The 18236-nt window shown below is 44.7% G+C and overlaps 1 protein-coding gene across 2 annotated transcripts in view; it reads right to left on the bottom strand.

Moving 5' to 3' along the window:
* The window catches only part of AZIN1 (antizyme inhibitor 1), a 483491-nt gene that overhangs the window by 369592 nt on the left and 95663 nt on the right, over nucleotides 1-18236 (bottom strand). For both annotated transcript variants that reach the window (XM_069220587.1, XM_069220589.1), the window contains exon 4: nucleotides 14273-14446. In XM_069220587.1, coding sequence (XP_069076688.1) covers nucleotides 14273-14446 — 174 coding nt within the window. The remainder of the gene's footprint in view (nucleotides 1-14272; nucleotides 14447-18236) is intronic.

The following is an 18236-nucleotide window of genomic DNA, read 5'->3' on the forward strand; positions in this document are numbered from 1 at the left end:
GCCATTGCAGTTTGCATGTCCTGGTGCAAGCCAAGTGAAAACAGGGCATGGCATACCGATTGTGTGCATGTTATTATCACTGCATTTAAATTTATGCATGTCACCTGTACAGTAGTCCTTGGAGCCCAAAGGCAGGGTGCAATATTTTTTAAGTGTAGTCATATCTCGATAAGCAGATATGCCCCTGTGATACCCAGCCACACTGCTGAGCATTGCAAGTGAACAGTGAAGCCATCTTAAGGTATGTGCTGGACACTCGTCAACACAAGTGAGCCAGTCACATAATGGCTTCACATAACTCAATTGTGTTTGGTATCAAACACCTCATCTTAATAAATCCAGGCTGATGCCAGCCTCTGATATATTATGACATGCACCCAGAGGGCACCTTAAAGGTGTTCCCTGAGCCCCACTATTCTCCAAGTGTGGGCTGACGGATCACAACCAGCCTGCCACTATAGACAGGTTTTGGACCCCTCTCCTCCTGAGGTGAGAGCCCACGCTCTCAGAGGTCACAAACAAAGCCTGTTCCAGAGAAGGGTGGTGTCACCCACTCCAGCAGGATGGCTAGCAGATCTGCATACCAAGGCCAGAGACTTCAAACGCCTTGCCGCCTTTAGTATACAAACCACTTTGCTTCCCCAGACCGGGTTGTAGCCACCCACTGACCTGAGGACCATTTGGCACAAGGACAGGTGGGAAATTAGCTAGTCAGTAGGCATGTACAACCTTTGGGCTATCCACACCCCTAAGGTTGTGTGAAGATATCTTCTGTAATGATTTATGTAGACTGCATGTTTGATAGGGCAGTAGCTTGGAATGTGATACAAGCTGTGATATCATATGGTAGGTTGGGGAGGAGATGAGGAAAAGGAGCTGAAGGGTGAGACGCTTAGCTGGCGATGTCTTTTATGGCCAGATCTTTGAAAATAAAGAAGATAAAGCGTAGAGTGATATTTACAGGTGGGCTTCCCAAGGTGGACATTAATGGAAGGGTTCCACCATCTTCTTTTTTGGTTGGGACTAGACCTTCTGGGATAGGAATATGCCCACTCCCAACAGGAAGTGGCCATATAGGAATTGTAGGCACCCCAAGGATAAGTAGACCACTGGCTACTACCCTACACACCCATAAATTTACTATTTGGCTGCCTTCCAGGCACCAGAAGACAGATTCTCTGGAGTCAAGGACACTGAAGATGCACAAAAAGCAAGAACAGAGGAGCAGTTATTGACTTTGCCCCACGCCGGCCAGCCTGTATGCAGTCCTCGACAATTGTGACAAAGGTGTCTCATCCTGGAGCTGCTCTGCCTTCAGAAGCCTAGGTGGACTGCCTGCACTTCTAAAAGTACAAAGATCACCCATGCAGGCACCCAATAAGAACCTTTATTACTCTGGAATGACAAAAACACAACACCGTGAACACCACTGCACCTATGCCCCCCAGTGTGAGTTGAAATGGGCCAACGGTGGCACCGTGGTCCACTCTGAGATCAAATGCTGACTCCCCGATGTCTCCTGCTGCCTTTTTATGCAGGCCCGCCTGTAGTGAGCTGGGTTCTGGTTGCAGAAAACCCCCAACTTTTTGCCTGGTTTTTAGATGCAACTTCGATTGAAGTGCACTGGGTTCCTGCTAACAAGATCCCCAGGGCCAGTGTTCCTTTCCTAAAACAAGACACCTGGTCACTTGATCCCAAAATGATCAGCCACTTTACCACTGGTACCTAGGGCATGGGTACTGAAGATGTCCCCTCAGAGATGCAGTACAACTTGTGCCACTCTGAGGAACCAGGCACCAACCTTATGCAGACTGCCATTGCTGGCTGTGTGACAAGGTGCTTCCAGAATTGTAAACACTACATGGAACACAGCCTGCGTGCCACGTCCCCTAAACACTGCATGCAATATATGTAAAGTCACCCCTCTGGCAGGTCCTATGCTTCCTCACAAGCAGTTTAGGACCCCTGTACAGGGTACAAAATAAAAACAGGCTCTAGCCCTACCAGTGAAAAGCTCCAGGAGCTACTGGCAGAGATTTGAGAAGGACCATCCCTCTGATGGAGGCCCCGATACTCAAAATCAGGACAACTTCTCTGCACTGGTGAAGGTCTTTTCTTCCGCGTCAACAGTTCCATCGACGTCACCCTGGAGTTTATGTCGAGGGTTTCAACTGTGTTTGGCCTGTCTCTGTATCCTCAGCTTGCGATCCAAGTGCCTCTTTAGTTTTCGGCAGCCCTTTTGTCGATGGTTTCTGCATCGAGGACCCAAGAGTGTTTGATGCCTTTTGGCGGTTTCATTACCTTTTGCATCCTTTCGGTGTCCATCACCGCCTTCTTCTCCACCTGTTTTTTCTCACTGTCTGTGGCATAGGTTTCAGCGTTCGACTCCCTGGCACTTCCTCAACATTGCCGTCATAGTCATCGCTGGACAGGCTTGAGTCTTTCAGCGATACCTGTGGTGTTTGGGCAGCCATGGTGTTTTGCTGCAGCCTTTGTCTACAACGTGCCCTCAGGGTATTTGCCATGAAGGCGCCGCAGGCCTCAGTCCTTGCCCAGATGGCCTTTCGGAAGGGAGAGGTTACTAACCTCCAGGGGGTCTCTTTGCATGAACATGTGGTGGAAGCTGCGACAGAATTTGAAGGGGGAATTTTCCATGTCTCCTACCTGCCCTCATTCTCCGAGCACGCAGCTAGGCGGAGTTTAATTTTTTTTTTTTTTTAAACCTGTGGAGAGGGAACCCCTTCTCTTTTGTCGTCCCCTTTGTGGCTTTCGGCAACTTTGAAGATTCTTAACAAAAACTCGAAAGAATCTGAAAACCTTTGGAAGTCCTCCATTGCTTCCAGACCCAACGGTGGAAAAAAGAATCTGGAGATGGCTAGTACACAGGAAAATCCAGGACGCCATCTGATGTCATACAGGGGATGGGTATACCACCAAAATAGTAGTCGACAACGCCTAAAAATAAAATTTAAAAAAAAACAGACAAAAGTTAGAAAGACAACTCCAGGCCCAACCACTAGATGGCAGAATAATGCAAAGAATGTGAATCCAGAAAAGGATTCATGCTGCAAAACCCAGAACACTGGTTGTTTGATACCTCCAGTTTCCTCTGAAATGTCACTCAGGATTGAAGTTTCAGTTTCATGCAACATCTTTACCATCTAATTATTGAACATGTTTTTGTGCATTTTGCTGAATATTTTCTGTCAGAGTGCCTTTGCTGTTTGTAAACTGTCACTCTTGTGAGAAAGAAGGCAGCTGCAGACCTACACAAGTTGAGTGTGGTGTGCCTCCCATCTTCACTTTCAGTTAAAGAATGTAAATGCAAGAATGGAAAGGCATCAGGCTGAAGAGGTGCTACACACCTTATCGAAATTTGCACTCTAGCACTGAATTTATAAACACATTTATAGATCGGAGATGTTTCGGTAGCCACAAACCGAAAAGTGAATTATTTTAACACATATCAATGAAGACAATCGAGAAGGAGCCATTCTATACAGGTATAATCCTTGAGCTCTATCAATGGAAATGTTTTAGAAGGCTGCCTTCATCAGACAGCACGAAGTTGTTTCTTTAACTTAAGAATAATCGTTTCCTATTAAGAAAAACCAAGAACTTCTGAAAAGACGGTGTCTTGCACTTCTTTTGAGAAAGGAGCCAGAAGCTTTCAAATTCGTTTGGCAGCTATTTGCCTTCAGAAAGGCTGTTTTTCAGGTCACAAAGTCCGTCACTTCAAGGTTGTGGTCCACACTGTTAGTGTATATGGTTAAGGACAAGACTAAATTCAATTTCAAACAAGGAGACAAAATGGACATTGCTTGCATATTGGAGCAAGTGTCTCTTCCATAACACAAAACACAGCATGGACACCATAGAGTCCAGAACAGACGAGCCTATGGGTATGAGCCAAGTAATTAATAAGAAAATATTTTAGTTACTGTCTTGCAGTAATATGAATATTTAAGAGCCATTCAAAGTGAGGCTGGAAAAATAATTGTTGCAGTACGCTTCAATGAATGACTTTATAGTAGAACACAAGATACCTGCTCTAGTCAAATGAGTGATGGAAGACAAGGTGCTATTCAAAAAAGTATTGAGAAGATTAAAGTTTCTCTCCTGGGTCCATTAGCAAGTCCAAAGCAGATGACCTGAGATTACACTATAGCTCAACGGTATACATTAAATAAATGGCAAGTTATGGTTAGGGCCGCAATACATAACTCACACAACAGTCAAACCAAATCCAGCACACCAAATACAATACTCATAACTTCACTCTTGATGTGACAATGCAATTACAGATTATAAAGTCAACACTATCATGTACTAATAATTGTTGGTTTGAATATGTAATGATTGTTGTGCTTTTAGGTGTTCTTACATTGGTCTAAATATGGTAAAATATTGTGAAATTATAAACATTGCACGCGTGTTATGGTTTGCAGGTCTGCTACGGACTGCGATCTATACCGCAACTTGCAAATTTCAATTGTTTTTGAATTTCAATTCAAAATCATAAATCCAAGTTTACCTGTTTTCCAGTTAATGTCTGACGTTTTTCTAAAACGGTTGGTGTTGTAACCAAAACTAACCATAACATCACTTTAACCCATCTCCTTCCCACCCTTCCCTCTTCCAACAGCGGTGAATGGCTGATGGTTATGCCCAGTAGATTTTGATTCCATGTACTGACCTTTAAAAGTCAGGCCTTACAGATGGCCAACACCCACTAGGTATGGCCTTACATTTCTGACTGGCTACTCTACTTCCCAAGCAAATTACCTCACACAGGAAGACCTCATAGTTAAGCTCCCCATCCTGAGTCACTGAGGTTATTAGAGGGAGGCAGCCCTCCAGAGTTGGCTGGTTGCCACTGAGCCAACTTATTCTTAAATCTCAGCTTTTGATGAGCATGTCTTTGGTCCTGTTTCAGACCAAGCTAATGAGGGAACTGAATCCTCTGAGGAGAATAATGGCAGTTTGTGCCTGCATTGGAATCTGAAGAATGTCTTCTCAATACCACCAAGCCTTAAGGGTCTCTGCTTTATTCTTAATCCTTATTTTTTTTAGCGTGCTGTCTGAATAATGATGATCTAAAAGAAAAGCTGAGTATCTTGAGCTGTGCATTGGGTTTAGGGTACTGATGCTCAACAAGGATAAACGAAAGGGTGATCCCATGGCATTAACTAGTGCCTACTGCGCTGAGTCTACAGCAACACTGATAACTTGTATGGATAATACAAGAGATTACATCTCAAAATACTGCCTATGATGTCATGTGGGTCATCAGCAAAGGATCCAAGACCATCCAAGAACTCCCTGCCTTAAACACAACTGCAAAGGCAGCAGCAGTGACAGTTTTCAAAAACTGTGTCTGCTTTCCATGCATCTTCTAAAAAGACACATCCATTCTTTTGTTCTGTCAGGTGGAGAGAATTTTTGGAGCCGGTGCCCGCCTGCTTATTACAGTCAAGCCCATTTAGGAATCAAGCTTGGGATTTACTTTCAATATGGGTCCAGTTGAGGAGGCTAGTACTCTTTCAGCAGGTATGGACTTGCTGCTTACAAGGTGACTGGTGCGAGGGTTTTTCTTTTGCCAAAACGAACAATCCCAGCATTAATGGCACGAGACACCTTGGACAGTACCATGGTTGAAGGCTCTTCATCATCACAGACGCTGATGTTTGAGAAGCCTCCACTAAAATGTTCAATTCTGAGGCACCCTTCACTAAAACATCATGAAATATAGTAATATACTCCAAGAAGGCGGATTATGTGGTATCATTGTGAGACCTCACCATGTAATAAGGTCTCGATATTTATCAGGCCCAGTTAGGTTCCTTTACTAAAACCCTTTGCTCAGTCCCGGGTAGCTGTGGCACAGAGCACTCAGGTTTAATCCAAGGAACAAGTGTAAACCATTTAGAAGTACAAAAACAGCAGGTAAGAAACAAAATTCTAACACCAAATTATCGATTTTTCTTTAAATAGACATCAAAACAACAAAAATCTATTGAGGGAAACCAGAGATATGATCTTTAATGTAATTTTGCTTACCTTATGAATTTATTCTTCAGGATGTGCTGCAGAGCTGTAATGAGGGTCCTAGAGCCACATAGTTTCCACGATTGCTTGGGGGGGGGGGGGGGGGGGGGGGGGGTATGAAGGGGAGTGGCTGGGTATTTCAGGCCGCCGGTCACGGTTTCTGCGGTGTAGGGGTGCAGTCCAGCATACATCCAGTTGTCAATGGTCAACTGGTCTATTGGTTCCACCAGTCTTCAGCAGTTCCTTGCATGGAGTTTTCCTTTCTTTGTAGGCCACCAGAGTCCACTTTGACATCTGCCACAGGTCCGATGGGCTTGGGAACAACTCAAGCAGGTCAGGACTTGGTTTCCTAACAGGCATTTCAGCGTCCAGCGGTCCATGTTAGAGTGTGCAGGCATCTTCCATCTTTTGTGTCCCTGGTGCTGAACAGGAGACTAACTAATTAGCTCTTGGAGTCAGATTCTGTACGGGCAGCATCGGAGTTCTTTTCTACTGGTGGGCACAGCAGGCAAAGTCCAGATTTTGTTGCAGCCTGTCTTTGCTGGGTCCAGGGAGCAGCATAAAATGCTTTTGTATTCCTTCCAGTCCACTAGTGATCATTGGACTGAGTGCCAAGGATGCAACTTTAATGCCAATTTCGCACGTCTCTCTCCCAAAACCCAATAGGTCGAGACCCTTCTCTGGAGACACCCCTGAGGTGTGTTCAGTCTAATTAGCTACCTCTCCTGGAAAACTGGTTCTGCAACAGGTTTCCCCCTTCAGAGGAGATGCCAGCTGGTCTACCTCCAGAGGGTTACAGCATGCTGTCTCCGGTGACAACTGCTGCAGATAGACAGGCAGCACTATTGGCGGTTTGAGCAACAAAGTAGTGACTTTCCAAAGTTACACTTGTTTAAAACTCACTTAAATCTGACATCAGCATTAAGTCAGGTTTAATGTCATGATTAATTTGATACCTTGAAATATTGTGTTTGATGGTTCCAAAGGTAAGTTAGCACTTATTGCCTGGGCTAATGCAACTCCATATTGACCAGTGGGACAACTGTCCTTTACTACAGTGAAAACAACAATCTTGAGTTTTCCAAGTCAGGACATGTAAAGTTTAAATTTAACGTCCTTTGTAATATCAGGCAACCTGGCTTCTGGGCTACTAAGGCTTGCCTGAGGGGTGACGTAACAGATAATAAAGAGGACGTTCTGAACACAGCAAGAGGTTTTTTGCCATGTGGAGTATGGCAGTTTAAAACCTGTTCAGCTAGGCTGCAATACCAGGCCTAGAGCCGTGTTTTCACCGGGTCACTGTAGTAATGGCACAATTGGGTCCTGCAGTCCACCACAGAGATTTTAACTTAATAGCCCTGGGTACCTCTGTACCAAGAGCTAGGGACTCATGTCTAAATTAAATAAGACAATTATGGATTAGCCAATTGTACATACACGTAGAAGGGTCAAAGCACATGCACTGGGGCATGGGAAGCAGGACCCTGTCCATCAGAGTCAGAAAACCAGCAATACTTTAAAAAGTTGGGACAGACCTTGCTAAAATGGCAATTTCTCTACATCGACCCTGTACATAATGTGGCCCATAACAGCTTGTTAGGGATTCTGTCCTAATGAGGTATGAAAAATCATCTTGGGTAGACCAGAGTAAACTGTCTTTATGTAACCCGTAGTGAAAACTCGTTCTGTGATTTAAATAGTGAAAAATCGTGGTCATCTTACAATTGGAAAGAGTGTCAGGAAGTTATGAAAAAACACTGACATATGATTTTCAAAATTCAATTACAATGTCAGAATCATTAATTGTGTTTGCAGTAATCAAGGGAAACAGATAGTACATCTGTAAACAGTTGGAATGTGATTTTGTTGGTGTAGTGCACATAGTAATATCGGGTCGGGAGCCCATTCCTTGTTGCTGTGCATGATTTGTACGATAAATATTACATCTGAGCCACATACTGTTTCTAATACAATGTATTCTCCTTAACAAAACGGACGAGGAACAGACAGCATCATAAATACAGCAATATAGAGACTGTATGCCAATAAATTTCCTGCCTGTCGAACCCGACATTTTAGCTAGGATAGTATACTGTCCAGTAGCTGATAACTGTTTATTACATTTTGAGGGAGCATATTTCTGAAAAGAAGGCCAATAGCCGCGTATGGGTGCTAAGGCACACAACTAAACCTAGGCAATCAGCAGACCTCCTGAGTCAGAGGCCCCTTCTCTTCCCTACACTGGGAAAGGGGGGGGTGGGCAGAAACGACAACTTCCAATATAAAGGTAGTGGGGGCAGAGGCAGTCCCTGGAGCCTTTAAGTGACAAGATGCATTTTTATATCCTATGGGGGCACTTTACCTCTTTGCTTAGATAGGCTAGGGAGCAGTTGAAGCTGTAGGTATAGGAATGTACTTCTGAGGTTTTTCGTTGGCAGTACAAGACTCATAAACCTTGCCTTTGATATGCTTTCTAGGGTGCTAGGCAACATCTGTACACTGGAAGTCTTCAAGCTCTCTACTCGTACATATTGTGATCTGAGGATCCCATATGCAGCAGATAATTTTGTTAACGAACGTTCAGTGAAGATTCCTGTTGTACAGAACAAGCAATAACAATTTCTCCTTCCTCATCTTCATGTTCCACCTGCTTCACTGATTGCACTTGATCATCTGAAACTGTATGAAGACTTTCACAACAGTGCGAGTAACTATTTTCAAATACTGTCAGATGAGATGATATCAAACTGTCTCTTCAAATGTGAACTTCAAATCCCTACATTTGCTAAGTGGGCTTAGCAGTTATTATGGTGAAGACTGTGTCAGAATGTGTCCAGATTCCAGGTATACGAGTATTTTCCTCTGCTAATATATAGCCTCACCAAGTGATTCAGTGTGTCGGATTTAAGGGCATTGAAGTTTACATGCGGCTTCTGTTGGGTCTGATCTAGTCTCCTTCCAGCATTATTTCCTTTCAAGATTGAAAATGAAGTTTTACCGAATTTCTTTCAGAGCCCAAAAGTTTAGTAGCTTCCTATCATCTGCAAAATTTCATTCTACATCCTAATTCTGATTTTCCTTTTAAATTTGATTGATGTCCTGAACATGGTCCTCTGAGGTTGGACAGTTTCCTCTGTGAGGTAAATTGCTCTCTTCCAGAGGTGGGTGTGTGAGTTTGTATCAGCCAGGAAGTTTTGGCCTGTGATGTGTTTGAGGGATACAGTGTCTGCCCTGGTCAATCTGAGTTTCTGCACTGTTGTAGGACCATTTTAGAGCCCATTAGTGAACCTAGGGACTTCAGATGTCAATTATGATCCTCTTGGTCAAAATAAAATTACTTTAGATGGTCCGATGTCTTTGCCATCAACCCCCCATTCAATTTCTTCAAATTTATTTATCTTTGCACACCTCTGGTCATGACTAAAGGTGCACATGCAGCCTTTGAGTATAGTAGGACTATAGGCTAATCCTTTTAAGCGTAACATTTTCGTCCAACAAAAACGCTCTTTCAGGGCTACCTATGCAAGTACATCAAAAGGAATGGGTTTGTTGCATACAGAAAAATATTTAAATTGCAATTTTTCCATGTGCGATCCTGCTACGGGACATTCTAAAATAAGACTCATACCTTCCCTGCAAAACGGCCAAAATACTCCTTGTGGGCAGGTCCCACTTGAATTATGTTAATGGCATTTACATGGGCCTCTCAAATCACTTTCTATATTTAAAGGAACCCCAAATTATGCAGTCTGCTTAGTTTGAAAACAACCACATTTTGCCAACAGTGAATTCCATTCACTGGCTCACAGTAAGCAGGCCACAGTTTAAAAATCTTTTCCTTGTTCTGCCAAATTGTTAATCCACTGCTTTCTGCACATAATCTTAAGGGAACTCCAAAAAAAAAAAAAAAAAAAAAAAAAAAAAAAAAAAAAGGTAATTACATCAGCCAACTTCTTATCTTAAACATTTTCTACCTGGAATAGGAATGGTTACTCCAGTTCCATATACTAATTCACCAATGTATATTGTGATCATTTGGTCATACTTGTACAACACCTAGGACACGTGTTCCCCATACAAGGCATTGTTACCATATTTTCACGTTAGCATACTTGTTTCTCATCAGGCAAGACAACCTTTCTACAGGTTGGCTGGCTTTTAGGACACCCTACCCCCTTGAGTGTGTACTACCAGGTGCCCCAAGCTAACTTAAAGACGTATACAATGTTTTACACAAAATAAGATATCTTAAAGTGTACAGTAGAAAAACTTAATAGTGTGCCTGCCCCTTCATAACAATCTCCTAACAGTCTTGTGATAACAGCATTCCTGGCAAGGAGTAGTGGTTCCACTCACTCGATTTTTAATGAAACATGCAACCAAAACATAAAAGCTAGGTGTAAGGAAATGCCTCCTTGGCATGGTTACTCCCTGACTTTTTGCCTTTGCTGATGCTATGTTTTGAATTGAAAGTGTGCCGAGGCCTGCTAACCAGGCCCCAGCACCAGTGTTCTTTCCCTAACCTGTACTTTTGTTTACACAATTGGCACACCCTGGCATCCAGGTAAGTCCCTTGTAACTGGTACCCCTGGTACCAAGGGCCCTGATGCCAGGGAAGGTCTCTAAGGGCTGCAGCATATCTTATGCCACCCTGGGGACCCCTCACTCAGCACAGACACACTGCTTGCCAGCTTGTGTGTGCTGGTGAGGATAAAACGAGTAAGTCAACATGGCACTCCCCTCAGGGTGCCATGCCAACCTCACACTGCCTATGCAGTATAGATAAGTCACCCCTCTAGCAGGCCTTACAGCCCTAAGGCAGGATGCACTATACCATGGGTGAGGGCACCAGTGCATGAGCACTGTGCCCCTACAGTGTCTAAGCCAAACCTTAGACATTGTAAGTTCAGGGTAGCCATAAGAGTATATGGTCTGGGAGTCTGTCAAACACGAACTCCACAGCACCATAATGGCTACACTGAAAACTGGGAAGTTTGGTATCAAACTTCTCAGCACAATAAATGCACACTGATGCCAGTGTACATTTTATTGTGAAATACACCCCAGAGGGCACCTTAGAGGTGCCCCCTGAAACCTTAACCAACTACCTGTGTAGGCTGACTGGTTTTAGCAGCCTGCCACACTCGAGACATGTTGCTGGCCACATGGGGAGAGTGCCTTTGTCACTCTGTGACTAGTAACAAAGCCTGCACTGGGTGGAGATGCTATCACCTCCCCCAGGCAGGAGCTGTAACACCTGGCGGTGAGCCTCAAAGGCTCACCCCCTTTGTTCCAGCACCACAGGGCATTCCAGCTAGTGGAGTTGCCCGCCCCCTCCGGCCACGGCCCCACTTTTGGCGGCAAGGCCGGAGGAGATCATGAGAAAAACAAGGAGGAGTCACGGACCAGTCAGGACAGCCCCTAAGGCAACCTGAGCTGAAGTGACTGACTTTTAGGAATCCTCCATCTTGCAGATGGAGGATCCCCCCCAATAGGGATAGGAATGTGCCGCTCTCCCCTTGGGAGGAGGCACAAAGAGGGTGTAGTCACCCTCAGGGCTAGTAGCCATTGGCTACTGCCCTCCCTGACCTAAACACAACCCTAAATTCTGTATTTAGGGGCTCCCCTGAACCTAGGAACTCAGATTCCTGAAACCTAAGAAGAAGAGGACTGCTGAGCTGAAAAACCCTGCAGAGAAGACGGAGACACCAACTGCCTTGGCCCCAGCTCTACCGGCCTGTCTCCCCCCTTTGAAAGAAAACTGCTCCAGCGACGCTTTCCCCAGGACCAGCGACCTCTGAATCCTCAGAGGACTGCCCTGCTCTAAAAGTACCAAGAAACTCCCGAGAACAGCGGCCCTGTTCACTCAAGACTGCAACTTTGTTTCCAAAGGAGCAACTTTAAAACGACTGAGTTTCCCGCCAGAAGCGTGAGACTTGCAACCCTGCACCCGGCGACCCCGACTCGACTGGTGAAGAAACAACACTTCAGGGAGGACTCCCCGGCGACTCCAAGACTGAGTTACCTACCAAAGTTGTCCCCCCCTGACCCCCCCCCCCCCCCCACAGCGACGCCTGCAGAGGGAATCCCAAGGCTCCCCCTGACCGCAACTGCCTGACTCTCCGATCCCGACGCCTGGAAAAGACCCTGCACCCGCAGCCCCCAGGACCTGAAGGATCGGAACTCCAGTGCAGGAGTGACCCCCAGGAGGCCCTCTCCCTTGCCCAGGTGGTGGCTACCCCGAGGAGCCCCCCCCCCCCCCTTGCCTGCCTGCACCGCTGAAGAGACCCCTTGGTCTCCCATTGATTCCTATTACAAATCCTGACGCTTGTTCGCACACTGCCCCCGCGCTGCTGAGAGTGTACTTTCTGTGTGGACTTGTGTCCCCCCCCTGCCCCCCCGGTGCCCTACAAAACCCCCCTGGTCTGCCCTCCGAAGACGCGGGTACTTACCTGCTGGCAGACTGGAACCGGGGCACCCCCTTCTCCATTGAAGCCTATGCGTTTTGGGCACCACTTTGAACTCTGCACCTGACCGGCCCTGAGCTGCTGGTGTGGTAACTTTGGGGTTGCTCTGAACCCCCAACAGTGGGCTACCTTGGACCCAAATCTGAACCCCATAGGTGGTTTACTTTCCTGCAAGAACTAACAATTACTTACCTCCCCTAGGAACTGTGAAAATTGCACTGTCTAGTTTTAAAATAGCTATATGTGTTTTATTTGAAAAGTATATATGCTATTGTGATTATTCAAAGTTCCTAAAGTACTTACCTGCAATACCTTTCATGCAAAGTATTACATGTAGAATTTGAACCTGTGGTTCTTAAAATAAACTAAGAAAAGATATTTTTCTATACAAAAACCTATTGGCCTAGAATTGTCTCCGAGTGTGTGTTCCTCATTTATTGCTTGTGTATGTACAACAAATCCTTAACACTACTCCTCTGATAAGCCTACTGCTCGACCACACTACCACAAAATAGAGCATTAGTATTATCTCTTTTTGCCACTATCTTACCTCTAAGGGGAACCCTTGGACTCTGTGCATACAATTCCTTACTTTGAAATAGTGCATACAGAGCCAACTTCCTACACTAGGTTTCCTACAAATGTGTTGTGCTACATTCTAAATGTTACCACTGATGGGCTGGAAACATCCAATTATACGAAAATAAATTGATGCAACTACATTGCCTCCACCATCCACCAAATTAGCTTTAATGGCTGCTGAAGTAGATAAGGAAAGGTGTTTTTAAAGGAAGGGTGGGGGCCTCACCAGATGTACAACAGTTCCCTAAAGAATTTATTTATTTTTCAGCTCTACTTGAAGGCCAAAACAATGACTCTCAACCACCTCTAGGTTGTTGATATGACGCAAATGGAGATAAAAGGAAATTTGGATCGAACAAAAACGGACAACCGTAAGCATAGCAAATATTGTATAATATTGATAGGAAAGGGCCAGTATAAACCAAAAGACCAGCCAAAGAGACACGAATGCTTAGAGGGGGTGGGTGTTGTTCCTGCATGACAAACCTTGAACTATTGGACAAATTAGGTACAAGATTTTCTGAATGTCCTGCATTGTCTGACCCCTTCAAACCTTGGTCATTCTCAAAATCCAATTCAACAGGTTCTTTCTCTGGTACCACTATGGAAGTAGTCCTTTGATATTAAGTTAACATAAGGAGCACAAATGCCAAAAACTCATTGTCTGGCACTATCCATAGCCTACCTCCGGTTTCCTCATGTAACGTGTCTTTGCTTAAGAAACTATACTTTTAGTAGACCTTTCTGTTAGGGGATCTATCACAAATGTATCTGAAATGTCACAAGAAATTAAATGTGTATGCCAGCTTATTTTACTTTTAAATGGTACATCTTGTCATTGACTGGTATCATCCTAACCTTTGCTTATCCAGTCAATAAGCAGCACTCCACATATATGCTTAGTCTCGTATTTTTATTTTAGATATTCTCCCTAAAAATATATAATCCTCAACATATTAAAACAATAGATTACTATACACACTACTTTAGATATTGGCTGTGCACTACACCAATCATGTCAAAAATCAAGTATTTTGCATTTCACGGGGCAATAAAATTGTTACAGAATCTTCTGTGCGCGAAAGACTGAAAAACAGCATTTTCTTTAGCAATGCGAGTTAGGACCAATAAGTGAAAGGATAGTAAATAATATTTTTGAAATCAAGAACACTTACTTTACTAGTGCATGAAAATCCAGTCCCGAGAGCAGCCATGATTTCAAGTACAACTGGAGCTGAATTGCATTTTACAGTATAGAATGGTTTTATATGTGCCGCAACATTTTGCCACTGGTTGTGTTTCTTCACAATCTTTCCAAGGTCACTCACAAAAAAAGTGTGTTTGTCATTCTGAAAAAAAAAAAAAAAAGATTACATAAGGAGGAAAGGTTACCATTACATTCTTCAAACAAATATGTCTGAAGTCAAAGAGAAAGTTCCATTTTCAATACACCTAACCACAAGTTTGAGATTTTCCATTGAGGAGTACCTTATCACCAACAAATTAAACATAAATACAGTGATCTCATATTTAATTCTCAAAAAAACAACGTAAACAAGTTAACATGCAAAATATACGTATGTGCGAGAAACACTATCAATTACACATTTCACTTCATCCAAATAATAAAAAACTTAGCATAAAATAAAAAAACAAAATGTTTTTTGTTACTAGAGGTCCATGAGCTGGCCCCCTATTCCTTCACAAATTATATGGTTATCTTGCGGTTGTGATTCAGGGCACAAAGGCTCAATATTCATTTGGTCTGAGTCTTCATAGCCCACTTGACACCTCAACAAGCTTACAAGATGGGCATGCACTAAGGGTGTGATATAATCATGGGGTATTGGGCTTAAAATCCGCAAAGCTGGAAAGCCGGAAGTCTTGTAAAAAATGCAGGCGACCAGCCAAATGCTAGGGGGAAATCAGCTACATTTCTTGTCAGAAGAAAGTCCACCAAGTACGAAAGATGAGATTGCAGATTAAAATTTGGCAGAGAAACATCCAATCTGGTAAAGACTTACATTATTACGATCACAGAGTAATGTGCAAATCAGACAACGCTTTGGAAGTAAGGAAATGGCAGGGACTAGAACGACTTTGTGCGGCGGGAACTAGCTGAAGTTTTTAGGTGACAAAGCACAGAACTCACCAACAGCCTCCTTCCTTCCGTCTCCTTCCAGTTCCACACCACAAGCTTGAAGTCTTTGTCAAACACCAGATTAAAGGAAGGGCTGGATCTTGTACTGGAGGCGCCTGTCTAGTAGCTCTTAAACTAAATCTTTACTGTTCCATTTAAATAAAAAAAGACTCATGGAGCCTAACACGGTAAACCTCAGAGGCAGAAGGACAGGATATGAGAAATAGCCAAAAGGTTTTAAAAGTTTCCAAACCCCAATGACAAAACCTCACCATTTACTTTTGGATGAAACAAGTTCATTAAGTTAATGCTCTGCTGCTATCTACTCTTAACAGAAATGGTGAAAACAGCATGTGCGGTGCCATGCATTATGTAAATACAAATCAGGACAAAAGAGAAGTCTATTCCTGAAAACTCAAATACAGAAAACCCATTTAGTGGAAAAACAAATCAACATGAATAAAGGCTAGACAAAAGTAATTTCTTAAGAGGCAATTATGTTGAAAACAGGAGATTGAAAGTAAACTAATTTAGAAATAGTGGAGAACCAGAGTGAAAAGGTGTAGGAAAGTGCCCTCTTTCTTGGCTTGGTTACCTCCATTTCCTGCCTGTTGTCTGTGTGTGTGTCTGGCTGTGTGCACTGGGATCCTGCTAACCAGGACCCCTACGACTATGCTCTCTCCCTTCTAAACTGATAACTGTACCTTTTTCTACCCACAATTGGCATACTGCCCCCCCCCCCGCCTCCACCCACCAAGTTCTTCCAGAGGGTCCCTGGGTTCTGCCATCTTGATTCCAAGGTTGGCAGGTAACTCTAGGAGCATCTGAGTGGCTAAGCCAGGCAGGTGACATCAAAGCCCCCCTCCTGATATATGCTTACCTGGTTAGGTGACCAATCCCCCTTTCAGGGCAATTTAGGGTCTCTCTCGTGGGTCGGTCCTCAGATACAGGCACAAAGACTGCAGCAGGAATCCTCTGCAAAGTTTACATCATCTTCTGGCCACTGGAACCGCAACAGGACTCCACAGGAACCTACACTCTGCAGCTACTGTGACGACTCTGCTCTGCAACATTGTTTGTCCGGCTCCCTCCAGCAACTGCAACATTTCCCTGGCTTTGCATCCTCTGAGGGCAGCAATTCTTCACTCTGCAGCAAGAAGGAATCTCACTAGGAGTGAAGGAGTCACTTCCCTGCATCCGCAAGCACCTACCGCAACGATTGGCTGCGTGGCTCTCCTCCAATCCTGAGCTGCGTGGATCCTGCATCACGGGTGGTGGTCCGGAGTAGTCCTCTTGGTTCTCTCTGCCACCTGTCCAACTTTGGTGGAGGTAAGCCTTCGCCTTCCGATGAAGGACTGTACCCCCCGCCCCTGTGCACCGTGTCTCTTGCACCTGCCAAGGCTTGTTTGCATCTCCTCCAAGGGATCTTCAGGTAACGGGTAACTCCAGCCCCCTGCACTCCTTCCTGCAAAGCACAGCCTCTTGCGTGGTTCTCCAGCGGCGTGGGATCCCTTTCTGTAGTGCTGCGTGGGCTCCTTCTACAACTTGCGTGACCCTGTCAAGTGGGAGTCCTTTGGTGCTGCCTCTACTCCTGTGGAGGGTCCCCTGTGACTCCCCCTCCTGGGCTGAGCCCTCCAGTGTCTTGCTGGTCCCCGACAGCACCACTTTTCCACTAACCGCAGGTTTGCCTTTCCCAAGGCTTGTTGGTGGAATTCCTGCACCAACACCATTCTGCAATCTTCACTCCAGCGTGGGACGTCTTCTGCATCCATCAGGAACTCTTCTCCTGCTCCAGGGCTGCAGTGCTGACCTGTTCATCACCGTCAACCAATTCCTGCAATTACAGCTGGGTGGGTAGTAGCTCCTACTCCTCCTGGACTCCACTGTGACTCTTGGACTTGGCCCCCTCTCTCCAAAGGTCTTCTCTCTTCAGGAATCCACCGCTGGTTTCTTGCAGTTTTGCCTGGGTGTCTTTTCCGGTGGTTTGGGGAAATTCCAGTGCTTTCCTGGTCGCTGGGGGGTACTGAGTTACTTACATCTGTGGTTTTCTAGTACTACCAGCTCCCCTCTACACATTCCACTTACCTAGGTGGGGGGGTCCTGTCTTCCTCATTCAATTTTTTAGGGTCGAGCCTGCGTTGCATGCGTATCGCAGCAAGACGCTTTAGTATTTAGAAAAGGGCTCGGAGCCCTGTCAACTTCACGTCATTGTTTTTTATTGGTTCGTGGGCTTGCCTAATAAAATCTGCTTGCTTTCATTAGTCGAAGGCACGCATACGTCATGCCTTTTCCGGTGGCTAGCCCTCCTCGAGCGCAGCGACCAAGTAAAGAAAACATGTGAGGCTCGCTGTTTTTTTATCGGGCTCGTGTACTTCTTTTTCTCTAATTTACGAGCGCGATCTCGCTTGGCAGAAGTCGAGCGCTTTACATAGTTAATTTCACTTTTTCGGGTTACGTGCATAAATGCACTTTTGGCTGATAGGTGAAAAGTCGTGTTAGGAGTTTACAACGCGATCAGCTCTAACATGAGCAAACATTGTAAATGCTTGGTTTTTTTTTTTAGGGGGGGGGGTTTGTGCTCCCTTAGGGTCACTATTGGTTATTGCTATTTGCATTGTTTTCGAACCTTTTCGATGCCTATTTCTGATTACTAGTGTATATAGTTAGTGTATTACTTACCTCCTATTGGAGGGTTACCCTTCTAGTAAGTTGTGGGATTGTTTTCCAAAAATAAAGTACTCCTATTTTTGTACAACTGAGTGTTTTCTTTCATGTGTGTAAGTGCTGTGTGACTGCAGTGGTATTGCATGATCTTTGCATATCTCCTAGATAAGCCTTGGCTGCTCATCCACAGCTTTTTCTAGAGAGCCTGGCTTCTAGACACAGCCTCAACTTCAGTAAGAGGGGATACCTGGACCAGGTATAGGGTCTACGTATCTTGGGTACCCACCACACACCAGGACAGCTTCCTACAGAATCTAAGTAATTTCTTCTCCAGC

This window comes from Pleurodeles waltl, chromosome 2_2, assembly GCF_031143425.1.
Source record: "Pleurodeles waltl isolate 20211129_DDA chromosome 2_2, aPleWal1.hap1.20221129, whole genome shotgun sequence".
Classification (NCBI taxonomy): Eukaryota; Metazoa; Chordata; class Amphibia; order Caudata; family Salamandridae; genus Pleurodeles; species Pleurodeles waltl.